This window comes from Gobio gobio, assembly GCF_949357685.1.
Source record: "Gobio gobio genome assembly, chromosome: 15".
NCBI classification, from domain to species: domain Eukaryota; kingdom Metazoa; phylum Chordata; class Actinopteri; order Cypriniformes; family Gobionidae; genus Gobio; species Gobio gobio.
Genome location: NC_137108.1, coordinates 38966656 through 38994155, shown reverse-complemented (window position 1 = coordinate 38994155; position 27500 = coordinate 38966656). Strand labels below are relative to the sequence as shown.

At 38.5% G+C, this 27500-nt stretch overlaps 1 protein-coding gene across 4 annotated transcripts in view; it reads right to left on the bottom strand.

Annotated features, from left to right (window-relative positions):
- Positions 1 to 27500, bottom strand: part of ptprub (protein tyrosine phosphatase receptor type Ub) — a 322943-nt gene that overhangs the window by 91843 nt on the left and 203600 nt on the right. For all 4 annotated transcript variants that reach the window (XM_079836102.1, XM_079836104.1, XM_079836105.1 and 1 more), the window contains exons 5-8: positions 22622 to 22737; positions 16629 to 16803; positions 12130 to 12423; positions 1 to 35 (exon numbers count right to left, since the gene is read on the bottom strand). The exon at positions 1 to 35 is cut by the window's left edge and continues 283 nt beyond it. In XM_079836102.1, the coding sequence (XP_079692228.1) occupies positions 1 to 35; positions 12130 to 12423; positions 16629 to 16803; positions 22622 to 22737 (620 nt within the window). The remainder of the gene's footprint in view (positions 36 to 12129; positions 12424 to 16628; positions 16804 to 22621; positions 22738 to 27500) is intronic.

Genomic DNA, 27500 nt, shown 5'->3' with positions numbered 1-27500 from the left:
CGAGGCTCTAAGACCACGCAGCGCCCGCATGGGCTCTATTGGAATGGAAAACAGTGGAACATTTTGTTAACATAAGCCAAAAAAGCAGGGAATCTGCACAGGGTCATCACCAGGTCATAATACTTCTCGCCTACCCCGCCCACCATAGGTAGGAGGCGCAACCACGGTCAAAAAAGGTTGACGGACCACCTGCTAATGAGGACACAACTCATGCCAAATTATGTTAATTAATTCAACACAGGCTGCAGGTCGTACTCTCTCTCCCGCCATTTGCCACCTCCGTGTCGCTACCCAAATTGAGTATCTGCCTGCACATCGTCCAGGGGCCATAAGCCCCGTTCAAGGACATTCAGTCCTGCCAGTTACCGTTAGTGCAAGGTTGTTTCATTAGGCCAACTATTTTTGGCATACCTCACATCTGTGTTCGTACTTTCTTATTTACCGAGGGCAGAAAGATCAGCGACCACCTTTGGCGTATATGATATAAAGAGACAGAGGAAGCCACTGTCTGTAGGGCACACAGGAACCTTAGTGTTTCTCACAGAGAGGCGCAGACAGCAGGGAGGGTGAACCAAGGACATCCAGCCCCACTATCAATGAGCGCATTTGTCATGGTCCATTATTAAGACAATCAATGCATTTTTGTCAAATAGATCTCCACATAATGTATTGTATTTCTTTGTTCTTTTAATGGGACCTGGTGACTAATGGGCCCAAGTGGGAAGGTACAACAAAGGGGATGTGAAGTGAGCACTTCCTGTGTAAAGTCATGGCTCAAGGTCTTTATTGTTCCTCTTGAACCGATGCTTAGAAGACACACTCCTAAGAATTAGGTTTACTACTAAGGGTAAAGTGAGGAAGCTAATGCACCGAGACCGTAAGGACAGCGGATCTGAATTAGAGGAAATTTATTTCCTTTTGAAGTCCTCAGAGTAGAACACGTATGGATCGCAGAATACTAATTCAGCACGTCTCCTGCAGAATCGCACTTGTCACATTAAGCTCTTTTAATCCTGAAATATCTCGCACATCAGAGAGATTTTGCCACACCTCTCTACACGTTCCTTAAGATCTATATTTAGATTTACATTCCGTTTCATTCGTAGATTTACATTTAGATTAACTTCCAGTGCGATTGGGTTTCTTATCAAGAGAAGCACTTAGTCGGCCTGAAAATGACACAAATGAAAGATATTCCTTTCCGAAAATACACATCGAATGTAAAGGTCCCATTTGCCTCCACAGGAAATACGACCAGAATAGCGTCTTAATGGAACTATTGATTGTTAGTTAAAAGCAAACAAATGGGACGCTGTTGGCTTGTGCCATCTTTAAAAAACAATCCAAGAGTCTACACTGTGCTCTTTGAGGAGCCCAAAAGGGCCTTTTGTATCACCCTACTTCCCTTAACCTAGTTCGAAGGCTTTGTCTGGATGCCAAGAGCAGCACTTCGAGCGCCCACTTCTTGGCACCCATCAGAGATGGGACCAGACCCAGAGAGAGCAGCCAGAGGCCTGAGGCAGCATGTCAATTCCTCACGGGCAGCTGGAAGTCTAAACAAGACCGGTTTCTGTCCCTTTACTCTAGATAATATTGATACATGAGGTAGTCCGGAGAGAACTAAACTCATTCCTGGTTTTACAGTGAATTAATGGGTGTGAAGTTCTGGTCGTTGGTCTGTAAAAGGAAAAGGGATGAGAAACATCATTCTGTGATATTTGGAGTAAAACCTTTTACATTGAGATGGACGAGAGTGGGTTTAATCAAATGTACTGAAAGCATTCGTATATCAGATGTTAAATTACGGGAATAAAAATCATTAAAGGATAAGCTGCTATATGTTACTTCCTCAAATACATTTATTAAAGGGACAATTCACCCAAAAATGATTATCATCATTACTCAGCCTTTCGATATTGCGAAATATTATAATTTAAAATACAGTCAAACCAAAAATTATTCAGACACCAGATATAGTTTTTTACTAGTGGGTGCAGGACACTATAGTTAATTTATGTAAAATAAAGTAAACAGTGATGTATTACACCTAAAAATTCTTCATACAGTGGACTACTAGTAAAATTGATAAAAATTTGGGACCAAAATTATTCAGACACTTTGACCTGACCATGTTTTGCTTAAGTGTTTTTTCTTTAATTGCCAATGCAACCTTTTACACCACAGACTGAACAAAATGAAGCATTGCTTGGTCATTGGTTGACCTAAATTGGTATTATCTAATTGTGTACTTAAATTTAACAGCTGATTGGTTGATTGTAATCCATTACATAGCTTTCTATCAAAGTTATCTGACATTATCAAGATTAATTTGTTCTAACACAGTTAAATTCTGAGTTCTTGTCATATGTTATTACCATTTTCTAAACTATAGCGAATAAACTGTCATAATGTGAGAAAACGCTAGAGGTGTCTGCATCATTTTTGGTTTGACTGTAACTGTTTTTTTTTATATTTTAATAAAAAAATATTGTAATGTTTTAAAAGCCATTACTTCAGTCTCACATGATCCTTCAGAAATCATTTTAATTTGGTGATAAAGAAATATTTTATTATCAATGTTGAAAACAGATGTGCTGCTTAATATTTTTGATACATTTTTGTTCAGGCTACTTTGATTAATAGAAAGTTTAAAAAGAACAGCATTTATTTGAAAATAGAAATGTATTGAAATATTATAAATTACTTTTCTTTACTTTTTTATTTATTTAACATAAATAATTATCCAAAGCATTTGAACGGTAGTATATATATTTAGCAGTGGCTGTCAAGCCCCAGAAGGAACTAAAAAGCAGGGCCGTAACCACCATAGACATTGAGCGGGACAAGCCCTCCCTAATAATTAGAAATGACCAAATTGTCCCCCCCAATATTTGAAATTCTTGCACTGCTCTGCTTTACTGCATTATGCAGCATGTTGTTGTTAGGATGACAAAAAGGTTTAAAAGTTACATTTTAGTCTGCTTTGCCTCAGTGGTCTAACAGTGCTCGTCAATGTCAAAATTATTGAGATGGCCAATCAAATCAAAGTAGGCGGGTTTACGTTCTCTTTTAGCTCGTGCACGGTCTTCACACACAGACGAGGGCGTCAATCTATCACTTAAAGCCGTTGCGGAGAGACACTCTATTCTTTCCGGTGAAATCCCAAAACAAAATGCACACAAACGTGTCCCAGCTCTTAATGTACAATTCATTGATGAACATCTTTGATTTTAATGAAGGAGAAAAAAAAAACTATTTGAGAGTGGATTAGAACCGGAACCTTTGACAAGGTTTACAAAAATTCTACCACCAGACCACTAGGGAATTTGAATGTCAACAGAAGACTAATAATATATTTGACGCAAATTAATGCAAATATTGTTTGCAAATAGTCCCAAAATGATTATTCCCCAACTAGAATTAGCATAAAACAGGTCCATATGACTTTAAGTCATACAATTGCTTTATGTGAATAACAGACTGAAATGTAAATCATTATTTACTGAATATTTTTAATAAATACTTGCATATTCAGTCCTCACAGACTTCAAACTTTTCGGTGTCTTAAATTCTAGTCTGTTCCTCACACAAAACTCCATTCAGAAAACGTATACGGCACATAACGGTTGTTTTATTATGACCAAAATAATTATGACAAAATCTGCATTTTGGGCACACTGTACCTTTAAGTCATTACAGTCCAGAGAATAACTCACTCCAAAGAACACCTAAAGAGACCCAGCAGCAGGTGGAGGTCCATCTGTGAACCAGACTATGGCAGAAGTGCAATGTTTGTCCATTCTTCCATCCTTTTCCCCTTTCTAATCTCCCTCTCCTCCGAGGAACATTCCTTCACATCAAGTCCTGCTCCTAATCACAACAACGCCTCATCAAGCACACCTGGCCATGTTCTGTGAAATGTCCAGCAGTTCCCTGGCTGTGCCCACAGGACTGCGCCTGCTTTCATCATTTTTTATGTAGGTCACCAAGAGCCGCGCACCAGGATGCAATCTTCAGTTGCAGCCAGAAACTACCTAGTCATCCCATCATTCATTTCACTTTCCTCCAGTTTTTTTTTTTGGAGAAGTCACCCAGGGTCGTGAAAGTTCTTGCAGTTGAAAAAGATAAATAAAAATGAGCTGCTAAGAGTGAGGAACCACACAAGGTGAGCCTAAATATACAAACAAATAAACTAATATGATCTTGTTGGATGCCAGCTAGGGCTACATCAACAGGGAAGATTGTCAGCATCGGGTCTATGTACAGGCGTTAATGGCATCCCCAGATGGAGGCCATTTTGAGCAGAATATATGAAGCCGGAGAAGATGATTAAAGTCACCTTTGTAACAGAGTAGGTGGATTCACCTGCTGGATGAAGACAGATGAGCTGACACTACACTCTATCTCCAAAAAAAAAAAACATCAGGGAGAAAATGTGACCACTGAGAGTTTGTGATGTTTGGAGGTGCTGTATACTACTTGAGCAGCCTAGCCCAAAGATAAAGAGCCATAACCCGTAGGTAAGAGAAACAAAAAATAATACTATTTCATGCATTGTGACTTATTTACACTGTTAAAGAGTTGGATTCTCATGTTAAACATGGCCAAAATGTAATAAAAACGAGTTGGACGCATGACGGAGTATTTCTATGCCAGATACACTCCTTCAGGATTCGAATAAGTTTCGGAAAGTTTTTTTTGTTTTGAGTATTGGCCCTGTGTGACATCATAAAGGCTGGAATTCCATGTATGGGCACTTCTCCTGGATGAGTGCGTGTGCACATCAACCAGAGCAAGAGCAAGAGCATGCCCATCAACGTGCTTCGTTCGGGTTACTGAAGCTGTCAGTAGCGCTGTCATCTTCATTTAGTCCATGAAATCAACAATGTCACTAAAGAAGTGTGTTTTAGGTTGTGAGGGAAAGATAACGCAGGGTTATTTGGAAAGCTGAACAAGGTTAAGGAAACAATGGACGCAGTTTGGTTTTCCAGAGCAGCAACAGAGTTCTGCAAGTGTGTGTGCGCTCGTGACTCTTTAGCTCCGCCCACTGCACACCTCCACAAGCTCGGCTGTTTTTGGAAAGGATCGGTACAGTGTATCTGTCTTTCATAAAATATGATAAAACTAAAGACTCTTCAGAGATATGAAGGATGCAATACTACTCTATAGGTACTCAAGATTAACTTGAGATTAGCACAAACTGTGTGTGTTATGTACCCTTTAAGTCACCATGAAATCACAATGGACAATTCTTATTACAGCATCTATCCATGCACAATAATATTTTTAATTCATGTGCCCTCGTATGACTGAATCATTCATCAAAACGGTTACACTATTTTAAGGTGTCCTTGTTCGTGTAATTATACATTTAAGTATTGCGGAATATTAATTAAATACATGTACTTATTAACTTAGGGTTAGTAGCATGTAATTATGCATAATGTATAGTAATTACTATAGAAACTACATGTAACAAGGACACTGTAAAATAAAGTGTTACCAAAATAACTTTCCCTCCCTTGTGCAACGACTTCTCTTCTCTTCTCTTCTCTTCTTTTCTCTTCTCTTCTCTTCTCTTCTCTGATCACGTGTTTTTTGGTGCAAGGACGGGACAACTGATCACTCACATGAGATCGCAGCAATAGGAAATAAAAATGATCCAATCAATTTTTCCCTTTTTTTTTGAGGGGCTGTTTCACTCGGATATACGTCATAATGTGGAATAAACAATCACAAATTCTCTTTCATACCGATTTTAAACCAGCCTAAGCTAGTTTGCTGGGAGAATGACTAAGCACCAACTTGGCCAGTATGTGAAACCTTCTTAAACCAGGCATCTACAACCAGCTGCTACCTATTTAAGAGAGTGTTTTCTCCTCAGCAAAGTCAATATTTTAACCATTTCTCCCAGTTAGCTTAAATGGGAGGACACGACTAGAAAACAATCTCACATATGCAGTTTAAAAAGAGATTGTGGTCAAATGGCTGAAAACATACCCCCGGTTTCACAGACAAGGCTTACACCAAGTCCCAGACTAAAATGCATGAGCTGTTATAACTGAAAACAATTTGCACTGACAGATCTTAAATGCACATATCTTCAGTGCCATTATTTTGTCTCAAGATGCACACATATGTTTTTCTAAAGCTACTTAAATATCCTACTTAAACTAAGGCCTAATCCTGGCCTGAAACCGGGCCACACAATCACAAGTCAGACATTTCAAAAGTAATATTTTCAGATGAAATGATCCATTCACAATGCTATCCATAACCATTTTACAACTTTAAAATCACAACGAAATGGAGGTAGTGACAGATATTTTCTTCAAGTATCCAATTAGCTATCCAAAAAAGTAGGACGGGGACTTCGTTCTATGTATCAGTCATTAGCTGGGCTTCCATCCAAACGTGAAGCGAATCTTTTCAAACTTCATAAAAAACTAACAAAAAAACGAATGCGAATTAGGTGCCGGTTTAAGTTGTTCGGACAACAGTGGTATTGGTAACCAACAGTAAATAAAACACCATTAGCGGAAACAGTAATGATGTGTCATGAGCCGGTGTGATGCCTCTAAAGCCGGCTCCTTTAAGTAAACGGTGAGAGTCAGTTCCGTCTGAGAGTCGTTTTCCCTTTTTGTATATTAATACAAGACAGAATAACATGATTATCCTTTTGCTACACTGCTCAGCCACACGTCAAGTAGTTACTAACTGAATGTTGTTTTGATGTGTACGTGCGTGCGATCATGTGTGATGACATTACCGGCGCACATACATTAGGCTACACATTAACATAACATTCACTTACTGGATGGAGTGCGTGTGGTCGAGCAGTGTGACGAAAAGGTCATCCTTAAAGGCGGCATGAAATAAAATTTTACTATTCGTATTTTTATATTTAATATTGTAGTGTTTACTATAACTGATTTATCTGTGCACTTCATTATTTTTTTAAAATTAATTTACCCTTATAATCTTTAATCAAATATGTTAACTTTCCCTCCCCCATCGAAAAGACCTCTCTTCTCTCCCAGTCATGTGCTATGGCGCGAGGGCGGGGTTATCGCCCCATCTCGTTTCTGCACCGCCTCTCAGAAACCTGTCACTGACCATTGCATGGTAGTTAGGTGCATTTTTCTTGGTGTACACAATACCTTCTTCAAGAAGGACTTGAGGCAAAAAGAGAGAAATATATGAGAAATAAAAGCCTTTTTTATGTAAAAATGACTCAATATAGTCAGACGAACAGCTTGTCGTTACGGCGCGCCCCCCTTATAAGGGAGAGCTGAGAAAAAAGTTTTACAGAAATAAAGCCATAAAAGGCTTAAAATAAGTGAAATCTGTAGCATAAACCAGCGAAAAGTGAGGAAATATGCTCAGTAACATATGTAGAAAAGATTTAGAGAGAAAATATATTTATTTTACGAGATAGATCAAGTTTTTCTCCACAACTGAGTGCAAACTTCAAATTTGCCTCCATTTTGTTTTGCAACTCCTAACTTCCAACAATCCAATCAATTCCCGCAGGACGAAATCTAGCCTCGCCCTACATTTTTTCTAATTTCAGAAGCTGTTTCACTCAGATATACGTCACAATAAGGAGAAAAAGACGATCTCAACTTCCGGTTCATGCCGACTTTAATATCAGGCTAGAAAACAAGATGAGTAACACGTGCAAACGTATACTCTTATAATCAAGCCAAATTATCCTGTTCGGTTCTCTAAAAAGAGCAGGAATTTCCATCATGAGGAAAGAGCCTATTAGTCACGTGGGTTTAATGTTTGCTACATCAGAATTTTTTCGGCAAATGTTTCCATCTCCCATTATTCGCATGAACTCTTTTTCATACAAGTCAAAAACCACCTCAAGCGAGCATAAAACTTTTTTGCAAATTAAGGGATTTTTTTCAGAACTTTGGCTAGGGTTGCCATCCGTCCCATGAAATACAGAATCATCCCGTATTTACACGATTTGTCCTGTATTTTACACAGGCCCACACATAGTTCAATAAACACATTCGGATTTTGCAGTGTGGAGAATACTGATAACAAATATAAAGAAATCAATTTCACAATAAGTAGTAGAGAAGCTCATTTGCGCATTTTAGCTGCTTTGTTGCCATAGTGGCGGAGTCTCGAGAACATGCGCTGTGCCAGTGTGCCTGTAAACCTGCGCGTTTTTTTAAAAACATGTCGAGCTCGCGTCCACCGTTTGAAGGCAAGAGGATCTCTAGAGATAGGGCTGAATAGAAAAAAAGGTATCAATGGGTCTGTCCAGTAACTCATGATGAACCTCAGGCGAACTGCCCACTTTGCAGAGAAGCATTTCAGTTGCTCAGACTGTCTGACTTAAAGCAGCAGCGGTGACAGACACATCCGAGTTTCTAAAGGTATAGGCCTCCTATTTTTTTTTTTTTATGGATAATATATTAATATAATATTCCATACATTATCAGAGCTTGACAGGCAGAATTATTATATTTTTTTAGACAGGTTAATTAATAGATTAGCCTAATTAATGTTATTATTAATTTATCATTTAGCAATAGGCTATATTAATCATACATAAGTCAAGTCAAGTCAACTTTATTCATATAGCGCATTTTACAATGCCGATTGTTTCAAAGCAGCTTCACAGTGTTAAACAGGAAAATAATGCAACAGAATTTTATTCAGCCGTAGAGCCGTTCTGGAGAAAACGGTGATGTCATCTGTTCATTTCAATTATCATACAGTGAAAATGTGGGCTTTAGATCAGTAATTTAGTTTATATGGTTAATTTAGTTTAATAATTAGATTTATTTGGTATTTAGTTGAAAAATGTAGTGTCCCCAACTGAGCAAGCCAAGCCAGAGGCAACAGTGGCAAGGAAACCAAAACCCCATCAGGTGACCTAATGGAGAAAAATAAACCTTGGGAGATACCAGGCTCAGTCGGGGTGCCAGTTCTCCTCTGGCCAATTAACAAACAGCGTATGATTATTATTCGGACAACTTTACAGGTCAGAGGTCATAATAGATCAGAATAATCGAAAAATCAGAGGCAACATGCAGGAGACGGGTTTATTGAGGATGATGTGTCGATTAAACAATTATTAAATAGGAATAATCAAAATATCGGAGTTATCATGCCGGAGACGGGTTTATAATAAATAATCCTGTCATCTGAAGTTTGACATTTAAAAAATATATATATTTAGATAAAAATGGGACAAATACTTACATAATAATAAAGGCATCATTTAAGTAAATTAATAAAACATTTTACATTTTTGATTTTCAGAATTGTCAAAAAAGTGATTCATGGTTCAGAATGACTGCTTAAAGGGACAGTTCACCCAAAAATGAAAATTCTGTCATTATATTTTCTCACCCTCAAGTTGTTCCAAACATGTATACATTTATTTGTTGTTGAACACATAGGAAGATACATTCCTACTATGGAAGTCAATGGTGCCCCCAAAAGCAGCCTGGTTACAAGTTTTCTTCAATATATCTTTTTTTGTGTTCAGCAGAGCAAAAAAACTCATACAGGTTTGGAACATCATGAGGGTGAGTAGATGACAGAATTTTCATTTTTGGGTGAACTATCCCTTTAAAGTGCACCAAAGAGGCTACTTAAAGAGTTCTTTAGAAATAAATAAAAAAATAAAATGTAAAATGATATAAAATGTGTTCTGTTGAAAGTTCACATACTTGATCTCATGTTCTTATGGTTTATTGTTGAGCTGTCAAGTTGTCATTGTTGAAATAATCTGCTCATGACTTCTTTATTTGTGTCCTTGATGTGGACGTTGAACTCAAAAGTAGAGTCAGATAAACGTAGCTTGCAGGAACAGGGTTTACGTTGACTAAGTGATTAAAAAATTCCTGCATACACCAGAGAGAAGTCTATAGTTTTGCCCTTTAAAGTCCAGTTTCATTTTGACCTTAAGAGGACAAAACATTTTTTTTAAATAAAATGCACAGATTAATTGTTCACAACACATATAACATGCCTTTAGAAAATAGATAATAGTGAATTTTCATTCCATGCTAGTTAAAGAGACAGCTCACAGTTCTTTCAAAATGTACTCATCTTTGTGTCACGAAATCTGTATACATTTCTACTGCAAGATATTTTGAATAATGCTTCAACTGTCATGTAGAATGTTTCATTTAAAGATGAACAATCCATTCAAGTTTAAACATACATAAGAGCTTCCATTATGTATCATGAGAGACCTCAGAGGAATAACATTTCATTGTACAGTCGACAGGTGAAGCTAATGCGTTTAGTAAAGAACTATAAATCCTTCATCAAATTCAGTGAACGATTCAGTTTCGAATATAAACTATTGAAGATCTTGTCTTGTAGTAGTGGCCTAGGTCTGATATTTTTTGTGACTGAGCTCCTAATCTGAACATTGAGTCACATGACTGAAAACTCTAACCCTCCTTGATTAATAAGTCATCACAGTGTATTTGAGCAAGCGCTGTCAAACAAATCAAAACTTCATAGCCTCTGACACAACATCCCACTAGCGCACTTCTCCAAGCACTCAATTATATCTTCGACTTCTATTCAGTTGACGGCAGAACACACAGGAGATTTGAGCACGAACGGAGTATGGAAAACCTCATTTTACTTCCAATCCCACTGATGTGCTTCTATTGAGTCAAAATTACATCTTCAACAGTTCAGCAAATATGACAGCAGCTTAAACAGCCCCAATATTCATGTGCAGCGAGGCACCACTGGGAATATGATGCAAATACTCCATTTAAAGAAGAATTTCAATCTAGACTTAATGTGGAAGAGAAAATGGAAACAGTTGGAAATATTTAGCGTGAATGTCTGCTCCTCATTTTTCTCCGCCTTTCTTTAAGAGACAAAAGCTGTTTAAGACGGGCCTCGAAGTGACTCACAGACGAATCTTTCTCGCTCCGACTCCCTCGTCTTATCTGCTGATGTCTTTTTCTCCCTGCTATGTCATTCTAAAGCCTGTGTTGTCATGCTCTTCCGCTCTCCGTGTTTCACCTGGCTGCCTCTCTTTGTCTTGCTTGCTGATGAATGGTAGGTGTCTGGTTTCCAGAACAAGCTGGGAATGATTGTGATGTGTCATTTAAAAAGGCAGGCGGTGATTTGTGTGATAGCATGTGTGTTTAGAAGGCGACGTGATGCAAAATGGTGACCGTTACCATGTTGACCAGGTCCATGGGCGAATCCTCAACCTGCATTTTCACTCTCTTTTTCTCTTGGATAAAAACAGGATCAATCTTCCTAATCACACCCTTACCAGTTCTGAAACAGCTGGACGTGGCGGAGACTCTCATTTGCAGGTAGAACCATGCATTACCGCACCCCTCGCTGTTTGTTTTGACAGGCACAAGAAGGCGCCATAGGAGAGATGCCCGCAGTTTCAGTTCAGAAAAGTTAAATTCCAATTAATCATACACTTTTTCCAAAGTGAGTCGGATATATTTTATGAACTGGCATTAAACACTTGACCAAATTCATATGCCGTTTCATTAGTGTTTGATTCATTAGGGGTTTTTTAAATGGAAAATGATGAGACATTTTAAACAGGAGAATATACCGGTAGTGTCAATCACACATTTTTCCTGCTTAATATTTTGCTAAATATCTTTGAGGAAGCTGTGATACACTTTTTCAGGATTCATCAGCAAGCATGATGGAGTGAAGCAAAGGAACAACATTTATTTGAAATATAGTCATTTTAATAATTACAATAGTTTTAATTATAATCTCTTTTTTTTTAACATTAAACATGTAGTGCACCACGGTTTCCACAAAAAAAGCACCAAATAATCCTCCAAATGATTTCTAAAGGATTATGTGAGACTTCTTTTAAAAAACATAAAAAACTATATTATTTCAAAGTTTTGACAGCTAGTTTATAATATAAATAAAGCTCTTAATTGGTTTTCCTACACAACAAGATTAAATGGAAAGAAACTAGTGACTTTTGCTAGTGATTATTTTAATAATAAATTCACTTTTTTTTGCTTATCAGAGTTAGAGATTTTAATTAACTCAAACATTCCTCATCACAGTCTTCCAATATCAAATTATGACATGAATTTTAAATAGACTTGCAAGTGAATTTCTCCAGTCACTCACCTGCACACTTGGTTCTGCTGATGAGGGGTGGTCCAGGTGGCCCGGTCCCACCCTCGCCCGGCCGAGTAAGCAGCACACTGATATGGTACTCCGTATCTGGATCCAGGTGCCAGAGCTTATATGTAACCATGTTAACTCCAAGAATCTCCGACCAGGGGGCCTGGCTGGCCCGATATTCGATTTCCCGACGGATGATGGGGCCATCGCCCAGGATGGAGTTGGTGTTTAGTTGAATGATCAAATACGTGGAGCCTGCTCTCAAAAGCTGGGGCGGAGCAATGGGAGACGGGGGAACTGTGATAGAGACAGAGAAGAGATTACGGTCCATTCAGAAAATGGAGAAAATATGTTCATATTTGAGCATTTTTCAAGCGACCCCCGGGGAGGAATATATAGAATGTTTTAATGTACTCTAACCTGAATCAGTCTAATCTCTTTTACCCGTTTTTTAAGCTTATCTTGACCAGACACAGTTGGCATGAGGTGAAAGAACATTTGCGGTTCAAAATGGTACAACTAAAAATGCAAGGTTCAAGGGTTAAAATACCAATCTGGCCATGCACATTAAACCTCCAATAGCTTTTTCTTTTTCGGGTCCTTAAGGGAGAGCTATATGTAAACCAACAGATGTGCAAGACTGTAGACTGTGGAAGAACGGCAGATACAAGGTCATGCTATTTAGTGTGAGGTTTTCATATCTGGCCCCTGAGGAACTTGGAGGGTGGATACAAAATGGCCACAATAAAATCTCCTATATGATTTGCAAGGGGAAAAAAAGGTTTTAAAAGGTATATATATGTATAATTTAAACCCTGACTAATCACTAGAGCTTCAAAGGGTCTCGATTTATCCAACAATTAGTGGGAGAAATTGATTTAGAAGGATGGAAGCGAGGGGTCCAATGAAAAAAAAAATCTAAAATATCAGCGCTGACTTTTCCCATGACTAATCTTCGGGTCTGCTGTGTCTGCAAGCTTTCTCTCTCAGGGCCAGCTGCAGATGGCAAATATCCAGCTAGGGACAGAGAAAGCCTCTCCTGGGAGGGATATGAGATGGCAGCGAGTAATAAAGCTCATCTTGTCTGTCAGAGAAAGGCTCTGAGAATAATATAAAGCCAACTCAAACCCCACTTTCATATGAGAAGGGACATAAAAACAGGCCGCCTTTTCTTTATGATTCTCCCTCTGTGTAGCGTTGGTTAGGGCAGTTTATTAATTCCACCCCAAGACAGCGTCTTTCACCCAGAGCAGAGTTCAGAATTACTGCGAAAAACAGATCTGAACCCTACTGACTGACTGAGAACAATTCTCATTAGCCCTCTGGCTCTTCTGCATTAGCCCTATTGCTATGTAATCTATGGGCCCATTGAGGAACAGTGAGTTGTGAAATGAGTTGATCAAGCTAATTAAAGGACTGATTAGCCTCTCGTTAGCGGGGGCAAGCATGGGAGGGCAGCTTGGAAAAGACATAGAGAAGACCAGAGCGAAGGGAGAGGAAAATCTAAGGTGGACATAATGAGCTTGCGTCAATGCTGCCGTGCTAGAATGTGGGCCTATAGCTTTATGGACTCGTCTAGTGGGGCCAATCTGCAGTGCTTAACTGAGGTGCAGTAATGCATTTTAAATAGGACCTCCTGTTGAAGTAAAAGCCATCAGGAAGCAATGCCAATAACATGCTGCAGAGGGAATGCAGCTATAGTCTGAAATGGCTTTAATGCTCTGTTACATAGAGACACAGATGCAAGCAGGTCTCATTATAAGTTATGCTTCATATTGCAATATTCCCGAGTGGATTCTGCCTACAGCTCTGGTAAAAATATAATGATGAAGTTGTAATGAGTCAGTGTGACAAGTGCCACAAGAGCAAGTGCTTTGTATCCAAGCACTTTGCTGAACATTTGATTAGTCAGACCCCAAAAAACAGTGCATGTTAAATGAGTTTTGAATTTGATGGCAAGAACATTAACAATTTTACCCCGGAATATGGTTTAATTCAAGGCATTTAGCAGACGCTCTTATACAATCGCTTTAGCAGCACAAGCAATAAAAAGGCATGCAAATTACAAGGTTATCTGCTGGGAAAGCGCTACCTATACAACAACGGCGTTATAGAAATATAAATAAAATAAAACCATAAGGTCTCAAAAATTATCCTTGAAAAGACTTATTTGGATAAGCTTAACCAGGGTTAAATAATGAACAGTGTGAGGAGTACAAATAATTGAAAAGCTAGAAGTTTCTCTTTAAGGATCTCTGAGGGTATTACCTGTGATTTTTTATTTCTAGTTTTGTTATGACTGCATTAAAAAAAAAAAAACAGCCTGAAGGTTTTATAATGCTGTGCTTCTAGGTCACATTGTGGCATACAGTAAAGCCGTACTTCTAAATTCGCCATAATCCGTGCTGCTACATCTATCAATAGGATTAGCATGGTGCTGTCTCATAGCCTCTCTCAGTATGCCTTGAGGACGGAAGCTGAATAACCCACGTGGCTCCATCCATCCCTATCCTTATTCCACCCCTGACTTCTCCTTTTGCCTAGAGGATATCAATCTGACCAGGGTTTAAAGGTGGACACAGAAAGCTGCCACTGTCGGCTGATGGGCAGGTGTCAAGTTATATGGTTGAAATTTCATGTTGGACTAGGGAGGAGGTTTGCTTTTATGCTAAAAATGATGCTAAAGACATCTGCTGAAACATCATGATTATTCTCAGAAAAAGTTCTGTACTGCTTTAGACCCTTGATACTGTTCTATAAATACAAATAAATGGAATCTCACAGATTCAGATTTAAATGGATAGTGGAAATGAAAATTGTCATTAATTACTCCTCGTATCATTTCAAACCTCTATGCCATTTTTTTCAAGCTCCAAAAAGAACTATATTTTTTATACACTGTAAAAAAAAAAAAAAGGGACTCATTAAAAATGTCAAAATTATTGAAACAATTTGTACCAGGAACTTTTTTCCCCCAGACTTGTTGCTGTCTGCGTTTCCATCGCGGTCTAAAGTACTGTGAAGATTAGGCAAATCAGGACTGTGCGCGACTTTCCAGTTCCCGCTGGATTTCGTCCTCCATATATAAGTTTAAAAACGCCAGAACCTCGTTGTCTGTCCATCGATCGACGATCAACCAAACTCCATTGCTGATTCGAATAGGAAACAGCTCATACTGCACGCACCGCAACAGACTTTTAAAAATCGTCGTTGAAATAAAATGCTGCGTGGAGTCAACCAATCAAAATGCTGCGTAAACTCAACCAATCAGCATGTTCAGCACCCAAGTCCCACTCCTGAAAGTTCCTGAACTTTGAAAAAGTACTACCTCGCGAGCAGGGACTTTCTGAGGGGGACATTTTTACTCAGAACTTAATTTAGACCCTGGACCCTGCGGTCGAAACACACAGCGTACCACCCCAAAGTTCCTAGTTCCTGGGGAAAGTTCCTGTGTTGGAAATGCAGCTAAATATGGGGTGTAGATGAGGTGTCAGTAATATTAAATCTGCACCCCGTTTAATTTGAGAGCTGCAGCAGAGGTGACGATTCAACTGAAACAAGTTAAATTTTATTTGTATTACTTTATTTGAATGACTACTTTATGTTGCTTTTTATCCTTTTGGAGCTTTTTGGAGTCTGTGCATGTAAAGATGACAAATGTTATGATAAAAATGGTTTTGTGTTGATCAGAAAAAAATTGCAACATACAGGTTTGAAACAACATGAGGTTGCGTAAATAATGACAGAATTACCATTTTTGGGGAACTACCCCTTTAAGCTTTACTAAATACCAACAACAAAAAACGTCTGCTATTACAACTGTCCACACACACACACACACACACACACACACACACACACACACACACACACACACACACACACACACACACACACACACACACACACACACACACACACACACACACACACACACACACACACACACACACACACACACACACACACACACACACACACACACACACACGTTTGTTTTTGTGAAATGTGAGGACATTCCATAGGCGTAATGGTTTTTATACTGTACAAACCGTATTTTCTATCCCCTTACACTGCCCCTGCCCCTAAACCTAGCCCTCACAGGAGACTGTGCAGTTCACTTTCTGTGAAAAAAAACTTGTTCTGTGTGATTTATAAGCATTTTGAAAAGTGAGGACATGGGGAACGTCCTCATATTTCACCCTCTTTTTGTAATACCTATGTCATACCCATGTCATTATACACATTTGTGTCCTGATATTTCACGAAAACATGCCCACACACACACACACACACACACACACACACACACACACATTTTACAAAACCGATCATTTCAGAACAAAAGAGCATAAGATGTGAGAATGCAAGGCTATAATAGAAAAAGAATACAATGACATGGATTTAGCCAGAATCCCATTATCCTGTGATGTGCGTTTTATGGGCAGTAAAACGAAGACAGAAGGGACAAAAGAAAGAAAGAAAGAAAACAAGCTCTTCACCTTTGACAATGAGTTCAGCAAAGTTGGAGACGCCAGAACCTCTGGAGGACTGCGTGACGCAGCGGTAGAGGTCCTGCTCTGGCTTCTGGATGTCCTCCAGTTGAAAGGACACTGCGAAACGGTTGCGGCCCAAGTGCTTGACAGAACCACCTGAGGACACTTCACCATTGTGCCGCTAGAAAAGAAGAAAAACACATGAAAACATGCTACAGCCTACTCACCAAGCATATGCTGCCAAGAACTTATATAAACACTGAATGAGGCAATGCACTTTTCTGGGATAAAGCCATTTTTCATTAGACTCAGGACACAAATACTCAGCCAAAACAAGACTAAAATTGCAATTACCCAATTACTTGACGAAGTTATCAATTATACATCTTATATTTAAGGTACACATATACACTATATTGCCAAAAGTTTTGGGACGTCTGTTTTAATGACATCCCATTCTTAATCCGTAGGGTTTAATATGGAGTTGGCCCACCCTTTGCAGCTATAACAGCTTCAACTCTATTGGAAAAGCTTTCCACAAGGTTTAGGAGTGTGTTTATGGGAATTTTTGACCATTCTTCTAGAAGCGCATTTGTGAAGTCAGGCATTGATGTTGGACGAGAAGGCCTGGCTCCCAGTCCCCGCTCCAATTCATCCCAAAGGTGTTCTATGGGGTTGTGCAGGCCAGTCAAGTTCCTCCACACCAAACTCGCTCATCCTTGTCTTTATGGACCTTGCTTTGTGCACAGTCATGTTGGAACAGGAAGGGGCCATCCCCAAACTGTTCCCACAAAGTTGGGAGCATAAAATTGTCCAAAATGTCTTGGTATGCTGAAACATTAAGAGTTCCTTTCACTGGAACTAAGGGGCCAAGCCCAACCCCTGAAAAACAATCCCACACCATAATACCCCCTCCACCAAACTTTACACTTGGCACAATGCAGTCAGGCAAGTGCAGTTCTCCAGGCAACCGCCAAACCCAAACTCATCCATCGGATTGCCAGACAGAGAAGCCTGATTCGCCACTCCAGAGAACACGTCTCCACTGCTCTAGAGTCCAATGGTGGCATTCTTTAAACCACTGCATACGACGCTTTGCATTGCACTTGGTGATGTAAGGCTTGGATGCAGCTGCTCGGCCATGGAAACCCATTCCATGAAGGTCTCTATGCAGCGCTGTTCTTGAGCTAATCTGAAGGCAACACGAAGTTTGGAGTTCTGTAGCTATTGACTGCAGAAAGTTGGCGTCTTCTGCGCACTGTGCGCCTCAGCATGCGCTGACCCCACTCTGTGATTTTACGTGGCCTACCACTTCGTTGCTGAGTTGCTGTTGTTCCCAATTGCTTCCACTTTGTTATAATACCACTAACAGTTGTCCGTAGAATATTTAGTAGAGAGGAAATTTCACGATTGGACTTATTGCACATGTGGCAACCTATCACGGTACCATGATTGAATTGACTGAGCTCCTGAGAGCGACCCATTCTTTCACTGACCCATTCTTTCACTGTTTGTAGAAGCGTCTGCTTGATTGTATATGCCTGTGGCCATGGAGGTGATTGGAACACCTGCATTCAAAGATTTGGAGGACTGTCCCAATGCTTTTGACAATATAGTGTATATCATAGTGACAACAGGCTGTCAATCTCCAAAAGGGACAAAAAAAAGAGTTTTGGTAAGGAAATTATGCATTCTACGGAGCCCCTAAAGGGACAGCAAAAACATGAGATGGGAGGAAAAAATATATTTCAATGTTTTTGCATGTTCTCGCAATTATATTGAAATCGCTTTTGAATGCAAGCAAGCTTTTTACTTTCGCTTTCCAATTCGCGATCACACGTACTCTGTGTATACTACTGTAAGTGCAGCAACGATGCCATTTCATGCAGATGAATGACAGTGAAAAGCTTCAATTTATGTTGAGAGACGAGCCATAAAATTTGGACACCGAAGTATGATTAATTTTAATAATAAGGACCAAAAATAAAGAAGTCCTGAAAGTCTTCCACGTAACTTAGTCTTGGGAATTGCTACGTGGAGCTTGGTGAGGAACCAGACACGTCTCTCACACAAAACCACACTGATAGCAGCGAGCTTTCACTGCGGCTCAGGTAATTTAAGCGAGACAGTAGTGTGAATAGCAACCCATCCAAGATGTCAACGCATTCCCTTTTTCCCCTCTCTGAATACCAAGGACACAAAATGAGTGTTGAGAGTGCACTCACACGAACGGAAAGCACTTTGAGAAAGAGGTCAGCGGCTGCTACACAACTATGTGTGTTTGTTTATTACGGGGCTGCTAAAGTGTTTAGGCTTTCAATGTGGTTCAAGACCACACAAACCAGACCTGAATGTAAGGGTAATGTGTGGGCAATGGCTGCAAATTTGAGGTTTGCATAAAACAAAGCCAAACGTACAATCATCTGGCTTTGAGGGCCACTCTGTCTTTATTCAACCTAGCAATCACATCCAGTGAACTGCCAGACAGGCAAACATGTAGGGAAAACATAAGAGAGCCCATCTGAATGGACTAAACGTGCCACACATTACAGATGCATTTGACACGTGCCTGTTTGGTGTCAGTTTAAAAAAAATTTGTTTAAAAAAATAAGTTACCTGACTATATACTGTAAACTTTTTCATATTTTAAAAGAATACACATCATTGTACGGAGTATGGGGTCGGTAATGTGTGTAGGTATATAAAATTACACACACAGATTAAAGTGAGCAGCGCGTGAAAACAACAGAGCAGTTCACACCACAAGCACTCAGGGTTGTTTACGGTAATGATTTTTTGGAGATTTTTTGGATATGTATATACTTTTTTTGATCTAGAGCCAAATGTGCTTCATTCCAGCCATTTCCGTACACGTTGCTTCTCTCTCTCCCTCGATAAAAAAACGTAAAGCAGACCGTAGCAGAAACACAACCGTAGCAGAAACACGGTGAGCAGCAAAAGAGATACTTTCGCTAATAAACTGCAGAAAACGAGAATGCAGCTAATACAATCATTTGTATCTGTCATACAGATGACTCTGACCTTTTAACTAAACCAGGTTTGAGACAAGTTAACGTGGCAATTTTAGATGTTTTTTTCCATACATTTAGCGTTAGCATATAAAAAGCATTTCATAATAAACAATGATAGAATTTGGAAAATTATTTATAGATGGCAAGGGAAGACCAAAAAACTTTGAAGTTACTTGTTAACTTTGTTTTGGTTATTAGATTATGTACATTGTTTGTTTTTAGCAGTTTATTGGTTTGAGCAAAATATAAAAATGGTCAATACTTTTTTTAAGAAGTAAACCCTGCACCGCCCAGTATGTTTTCTCAGTCCCAAGGCCTTCTATGTGCCATATACAAAGGTGTCTAAATGTAAAAAAAAAAAAAAAACCTGTACTACTTTAATAAAAACCATCTGATCTAACCTTTTATATATCCAGTTGGGAGAAATATGTACTTTTTTTTGTATAAATTACACCATGTCCTAATTACACATGCCGCGACACGCGATAAAAAGTATATTTTCCAAGTTAGTTCGAGTTTTTGTCCTAACCGCCAGGAACAACAACACAAAACAATCTCAGGTAATGTTTATGTGCTTTATTTAATGTTAAAAGCGTGTAATGTGACTTTGAATATCATTTAGTGCTCCCAGCTTTGTAACATAGTCGTACTAAAATCAACAATGGATAATTCACCTCAGATCTTGAAATTAAACAAATGGAAACAAGAACGTTCAAACTGTGAACAAACATGTAAATTCTATGACAAAGATTGTTTTAGTAACTCAGTATGTATTTTTAGTAATGTTTAAATGGTGTAATATTTGTGAATTTGATTATGTACTTATCCATTTCATTGCGAGTGCCGTCGAGATTAATCTCTGTTGCCTTACTCTTGCCGCGAGAGCCCGTCCACACGCTGTTCTGATTGGCTGTGGTTTTTGATTGATTTGTCGCATCTCGTAGTCGCGTCGCGTCTGGTGTGGATAGACAAATTAGCCTGGCTCCGCCCTCCTACGTACTTCCGCTCAATTTTCATTTTCCTTCAGTACTCCATCTGGGACTGCGGTATATACTTAGGTTTTCTCCGAACAAATTTTTACCAGTCCAATCAGCGAACAGAGGGAGTGGCTGAGAACGATGACGTTGATGTCGTGCTCAAGTTTGAGATGACATACGTCACGACCAAACGTTAGCGATTGGTTATGGCAGATCCAATAGTTTTAAACTTCAACAGAGTACCCGCCTTAAAGGAAGTAAACGCTTGTCAATGGAGAGTGGCCAGACTCTCTGTACAAATGAAATGTACGAGAGTCTGGTAAGACCAGGCTATAGACAAATAGCTTGACGCTGGAATCATATCGCGCTACGTGTAGTTAGGACACGTGACATCACCGTTTTGGCTCTCTTGGCCCAAGATTCTCAGATTTGATGACTATTTTGAGTGTTTAGGATTTTTTTCTCTTACAAACTACTGTGGCTGTCTCGGTGGAAAAGTATAATTGTTCCAAAAAAAAGTATTATCCGGACCTCCGCTGGGAAGGAAATATAGAGACCTGACCTCTTGTAACTTTAATTGAATCCCCCTGGTATATTCACACAAAAATGAATGACATCATAGTCTTTTATGGGAAAATATAAAAATAATAAATTAGTTCTATTTTAACAATATTTTCCCATAAAGGTACACATACTTACACAGAGACAGAGACAGAGACAGAGACAGAGACAGAGACAGACACAGACACAGACACAGACACAGACACAGACACAGACACAGACACAGACACAGACACAGACACAGACACAGACACACACACACACACACACACACACACACACACACACACACACACACACACACACACACACACACACACACACACACACACACACACACACACACACGTCTGGTTCACTATCTTTGTGGGGACTCTTCATAGACGTAATGTTTTTTATACTGTACAAACTGTACAGAAAAATCACAGAAAACTTTCAGCATTTTAACATTTTCTTAAAAACTCATTCTGTATGATTTATGAGCTTGTTTCCTCGTGCGGACCTCAATTTAGGTCCCAATGAGTCTGTGTGCATTCAGGCTGAAGTCCCCACTGAGATAGAAAAACATGAAGACACACACATTTAATGACATATATAAACTGTAAAATATACAGGTTACCAAAATGTCATGATTAAAAGCAGAAACTAGGCTGCAGCTAGTACTACAGACAGAGGAAGTAAGAAAACATCTATATAAAATGGAAGTGAAGACAGTCATATATCTCCTGCTGTGTTTAGGGAAGGAATGAGTACTTCAGAGGGTTTGAGGACATTGATTATTGCAAAATCTTGTGTCGCTGAGACAGCTTGCAACCACAGGCATCTGTCCTTGACCTTGATGTGACATAATCATTCATTTAATTTAATTCCATCTTTGATGCCAGAAACTTCAGCTCTCTGAGGGCAGCAGGAAATGTTTCTTCCAAAGACCATGTTAGATCTTAAAATACTGTCAGAACAATTATATTATATAACGAAGACAGACAAAGACAAGGCTTTGCTTTTAAAGATTTGCAGTTTACAACTAATTTTCTCAAGTTTCTTAAAGGTCCGAAAGGTAACTGAAAGGTTGTCAAGTCAAACTTTATTTGAAAAATAAATGACAAATAGAAGAATTAATTCATATTTCATTAATATGACCTCTCTGATCTCATCTGAGGAAGAGTAGGAGTTTTAAGAACAAACACAATTTGAATAAAAGTGTTCTTCAAATTTACAGAACACTTTTGCTTAAGAAAGCTGCCCTTTTAATCTGTAATATTCAGGTGCTTTGAGCACATTTGGTGCTAATTTTGGTGACACAACAGACGGCAACCTCAGCTTTTAGATGATTATTCCATTGCTAAAGATCTCCACAAAAAGAAGATATTTAAAAAAACTGATAATACTCACTAAAGCTACCTCCATAAAAATCTATCTAGATACTCACCTCCAACAGGAACTTTTCTGCTTCAGAGGGACGCCCTGCTGCTACGCACTGGAAAGTGGCATTTTGTCCAGCGTTGACCTCCACGTCTCCCAAGCGGGAGAAATGAGGAGCTTTATCTGAACACAGAGACATACGGTAGGAGGTTCAGAATAACAACACAATATACAAAGAAGTGTAAACAAATATATTTATTAGCACACACATTCAGAAGGCTGGGGTGAGTTAGATTTTTAAAAATAAATTTATACTTTTACTCAGCAAGGATGAATTCAATTGATCAAAAGTCTGACATTAAAGACACTCAATGTTACAAAAGATTTTTATTTCAAATGAATGCTGTTCTTTCAACTTGCAGATCAAAGATGACTGAAAAGAAATGTATCACAAATATTAAGACGCACAACTGTTTTCAACACTGATAATAAGAAATGTTTCTTGAGCACCAAATTAGCCTATTAGAATGATTTCAAAAGGATCATGTGACACTGAAGACTGGAGTGATAATGCTGAACTGTATTTTTGATCAAATAAATGCAGGCTTATTTAAGTTCACACAGACGCGAATGAAGCGTTTCGCGCGAGTGATTTACATGTTAAGTCAATGCAAAGACATTCTGCGGTGCGATTCGCGCAAATGAGGCCACGGTAACCAATCAGGAGCTTGCTCTAGTAGTGACAACAATGAGGACAAAATGTGGATACCCGGAGCTGTAGGTACTTTATAGAAACAAAGGATCTTGCTTGGAAGAAAGTGAGTGAGGAGGTCGGACAATCCGGTAAGTTGTAAAAAACGCTCTTTACTCAATTTGAGCTATACATAGGGTGATTTCAGGGTGATTGCGACACTTTTTGCCATCAAGATGACTTGGAAAAAGTGTCCCAATCACCCTGAATTCACCCTATTGAGATTGCAAGCTAGTTAAAGCCGGCAAATTGAGCTTAATCGCTATATTTTAAAACATCCATGTCAGCCATTTCGCAACGAGACGAGCCGGCTGGCAGAAGCCCCTCCCATGACAGGAATTTGCATCTGTTGTGTAGTGAATGTCACACGCGAATAAAGCGAATTTCACGGGCGAATGAAGCGAGTAAACTGAAAATGTTCAAGCATCCAATAATGCGCGAATAGCACGATTTGTTCGCTTCTTTCGGGTCTGGTGTGAACGCACCATTAGGCCCCGTCCACACGGAGATGTGTTTAGCTGTATATGTTAAACATTTTTTTATTGTATCAGCGTTTCGTCCAGACGGATCCGGCGCTTTAGGAGCCTGAAACCTGTATTTTTTAAAACCGGGTCCCAAAGTGGATAAACCTGAAACCGACACCCTTGCGTTTTCGTGTGTACAGCCAATCCGTATATTTTGTGAAACGGTGATGACATCATACCACGTCGCTACAGTAAAAGGGATACAGCTACAGCCACAGGGCATGCGCACATCAATATTGCGTCATTTAATTACTGTATTTGAATTATTTTAAGGGTGAATTACTGAAATACATGTGTCTGGAACATTATTAGGCACCTTTATTTGTCAACATTGCAACTGAACCAACTGGCTCTATTCTGGTACGTAACGCCCACTTTTTACAATCCAGTCAAGTCCTGTCCTACATTTCTACATTTGAGTATTCTATTTTCCCCTCAAACGTCATATTTTGCAAGCAAAATGCGCTGTGAACGTTGTTTCATGTGGACTTCAAATGCAGGGAAACAAATCTCTTAGTGGCCAGAAATGTTGATTTGTTCCAGTTTTGCTAGTTAAACGCTGTGTCCTTATACGGGTTGTTTCCTTGCCTGTATGTGAGACAATTGATAATCCTATGGCATAAGGTCTAGATAATCTTCCTCCAGCGTTCATGGTTCTTGGTACTTTCCTTCCCTTTAAACTTAATCGATTTTCGTGAGGTCTCAGTTCAACTAAACTGCAATATGACCTTTTGAATTTAAAAGTCATATCTATTCATTTGAAGACATTTTTTTTGCAACTGAATATATAGAGTCGGGGATTAAACAGGATAAAAAGAAGAAAGAAATAGATAGATGGGATAGATACAAATAAATAAATACTTTATTGATCCCCAGGGGAAAATACAGGTGCAAGATTGCAGCAATATGCTATATAATGTGCACAAAAACACCCCTATGAAGAGACATATTGCAGCTAAGACTTACATTCACTGTCTGCACATTATATTGCAAAATACACTGTATGAAGAAACCAATTTCAAAGTCTGTTGGTGGCAGACGATACTGCGCATTCAAGTTCTGAAAGCCTAACAAGAAGGTCAATAAGAGCAAAAAGCAAAAAAAAGGTAAACACAGATAAATGCTGAGGTTCTATTAAATCCGGCTCGCACATTTTAGCTGCGGATGTACAAGCAAAACTTTTCAGATTTTAAAATCACTTCTTTGAATGGGTGTCAGATGTAAAAAGGCCCTCAGGCAACATGAACGGCTTCATGTGTTAGTTAACAGTGTTTAGTCTCTGAGAGCGGAGAGCTCCTATGGGAATCGCAGCCAGCCCTGCACGCCTGGCAGTTTGATTGTTACTTAAACAGTGCAGTTTATGTATAATTTAATATTTTGAACTACTAAACTGTTTCCATTTGCGTGGTGATAAGAAATGAAAATCTATTTTAATGTTCCAACAATTCAACTAAATGCACGTTTTATTAAAAATACTCTAAAATACTCATATTCAGACTACAGTGACTTTTTTATTGATTACATGATAACATGTTATTCTAACAATGGCAGTCAAATATTCAAATGCTTAACATTCATTTGATTCTCCCTACTACTACTTTTTATCTTTTAAATGTTCCTTTCTAAAACGCCTACTGCTTGTATAGGTTCAAAACTGTATTTCACGTTTGTGGACACACAGACCAGCCTCTAGTTATGTGCCTATCACAGAAAACTGAGACCCACAGCATTTGATCATTGGATTTACAGAAATCATTTCATTTCTCAACATTTCTCAACATTTCAACTCCTGATTAACACATTAATTATTATGCTTTAATTTATTATTATTTAATCATGCATTAATGTCTTTGGAAGGCTTTTGTCTTTCAAACACATTAAAATGTAAACATTTACGTCATTTCATATTTACATGCAATGCAGGGATTCCCCAACTTTTTTGTTCTTTGATGTAATACATTTACTTGAAGTACCCCCTGAGATTTTAATTTGTAAATTAGGTCAATAATAAAATGGTCAATAATAATAATAACAATTATAATAATAAATAATAATCAAATTAAGTTTATAGTTCCCAGATGTCAGTTAATGGTCACTTGACATGAAGGCAAACAAATAAACTATTGTTTTCAAAATCTTTTGTATAAGTGTTTTATTTGTATTGTTTTGATTTTAAAATGATTTTACTATATAATGCACTTCATGTCGTTAATAACAAAGAATGGACTTTCTCTTTGTATTTTTATATGAATATGGTACAAGATTGTTCTACTCAAATCAATGTGATAAACAGGTTTGGTCAAAAGTAATCTAAAAGTAATCCAAAAGTAGTCAGATTATATTACCTTAAATATGTAATGTAATGGATTACATTACTAAATACAATTTTTGTCATGTAATTTTGTAATCAGTAACTAATTAGAATTCGTAAGTAATTTACCCAGCTCTGCCTACAAACCAGTGTGTTTATGATGCAAGGATTTTGTGGCAAGCAGGGCGGGGCCGAGAGCCGCGAGAGCTGTGCGAGGCCGTTGATGCGATCGCTGATCAGAGTTAATTTCGTTGACGAATAATTTCCGTCAACGACCTTTTTTCACTGACGAAAACGAGACGATAACTAAATAAAAACTAGTGTTGGATGACAAAAACTATGACGAAAATGTATTGTCATTTTCTTCAACAAATAAAAAAAGAGACAAAAATGTTAGTGAGGGAACTTCATTACGTGAAAGGAATAAATGTTAACTGAAATTAAAAAAATAAATAAACAAACTTATTTGAAGCTTTAGCTTAACCTGATATACTAACTAAAACAGAAATACAAAGTTATAAAAACTAGATAGATGTTTTTAAAAAACAAACGTGAATTGAAAGTGAATTGAGCTCTCTTTCGTGTATTTTTAATGTCAAAAACAAAATGATGTCAAAATGTCAGTTCAAGTGGCAGTCAGTTATGTAATGCTTAAATGCTTAATGTATTACAATTTAACTAAACTCATTAGATTTTAGGAGACTAAATCTACTGTAGATTTAGTCGACTAAATTCTTATGAGATTTAGTCGACTAAAACTAAACTAAAAACAATTCAGGTGACTAAAATATGACTAAAACTAAATGGCATTTTAGTCAAAAGACTATGACTAAAACGAAATCAAAATTTGCTGTCAAAATTAACACTCTTGCTGATGAGCGTCACCTACGCGCCACACCGGTCTCGAGTGTCTCACTGGGGAGCTCCGGGTTGACTAAAGAAGGAGCGACGACAGTGAAGGACGAGAGAGGACCAGGCCTGGATTATGTTTTGTTTAAGTGTGTGTGGCGGTGTGCTGCCACATTTAGTTTCATTTTGTGTTTTTTTATAATTAAAGTGTTTAAACGTTCGCCGGTTCCCGCCTCCTCCTTCCCTGAATAACAAACCTTGTTACAGATTTAATTTAAGATTAACATTTTAATGCTTGAGAAGTTGTTTCATTCAACTACAATCATTTTTGGCTAATTTCCTTGTGACACGGGAATGGTTGAATAAAAAATAATAATTCTTTCTCCCATACTGTAGGTTTCATAAGAAGGCTGGCTGTCTTGGTTAGATTTGCAGGCTTGTGTTGGAGCTCTAAAAAACTTTGTCTTCTCTAACCACAGGGCTTTCCTCCTCTCTGGCAATGAAACGCCTT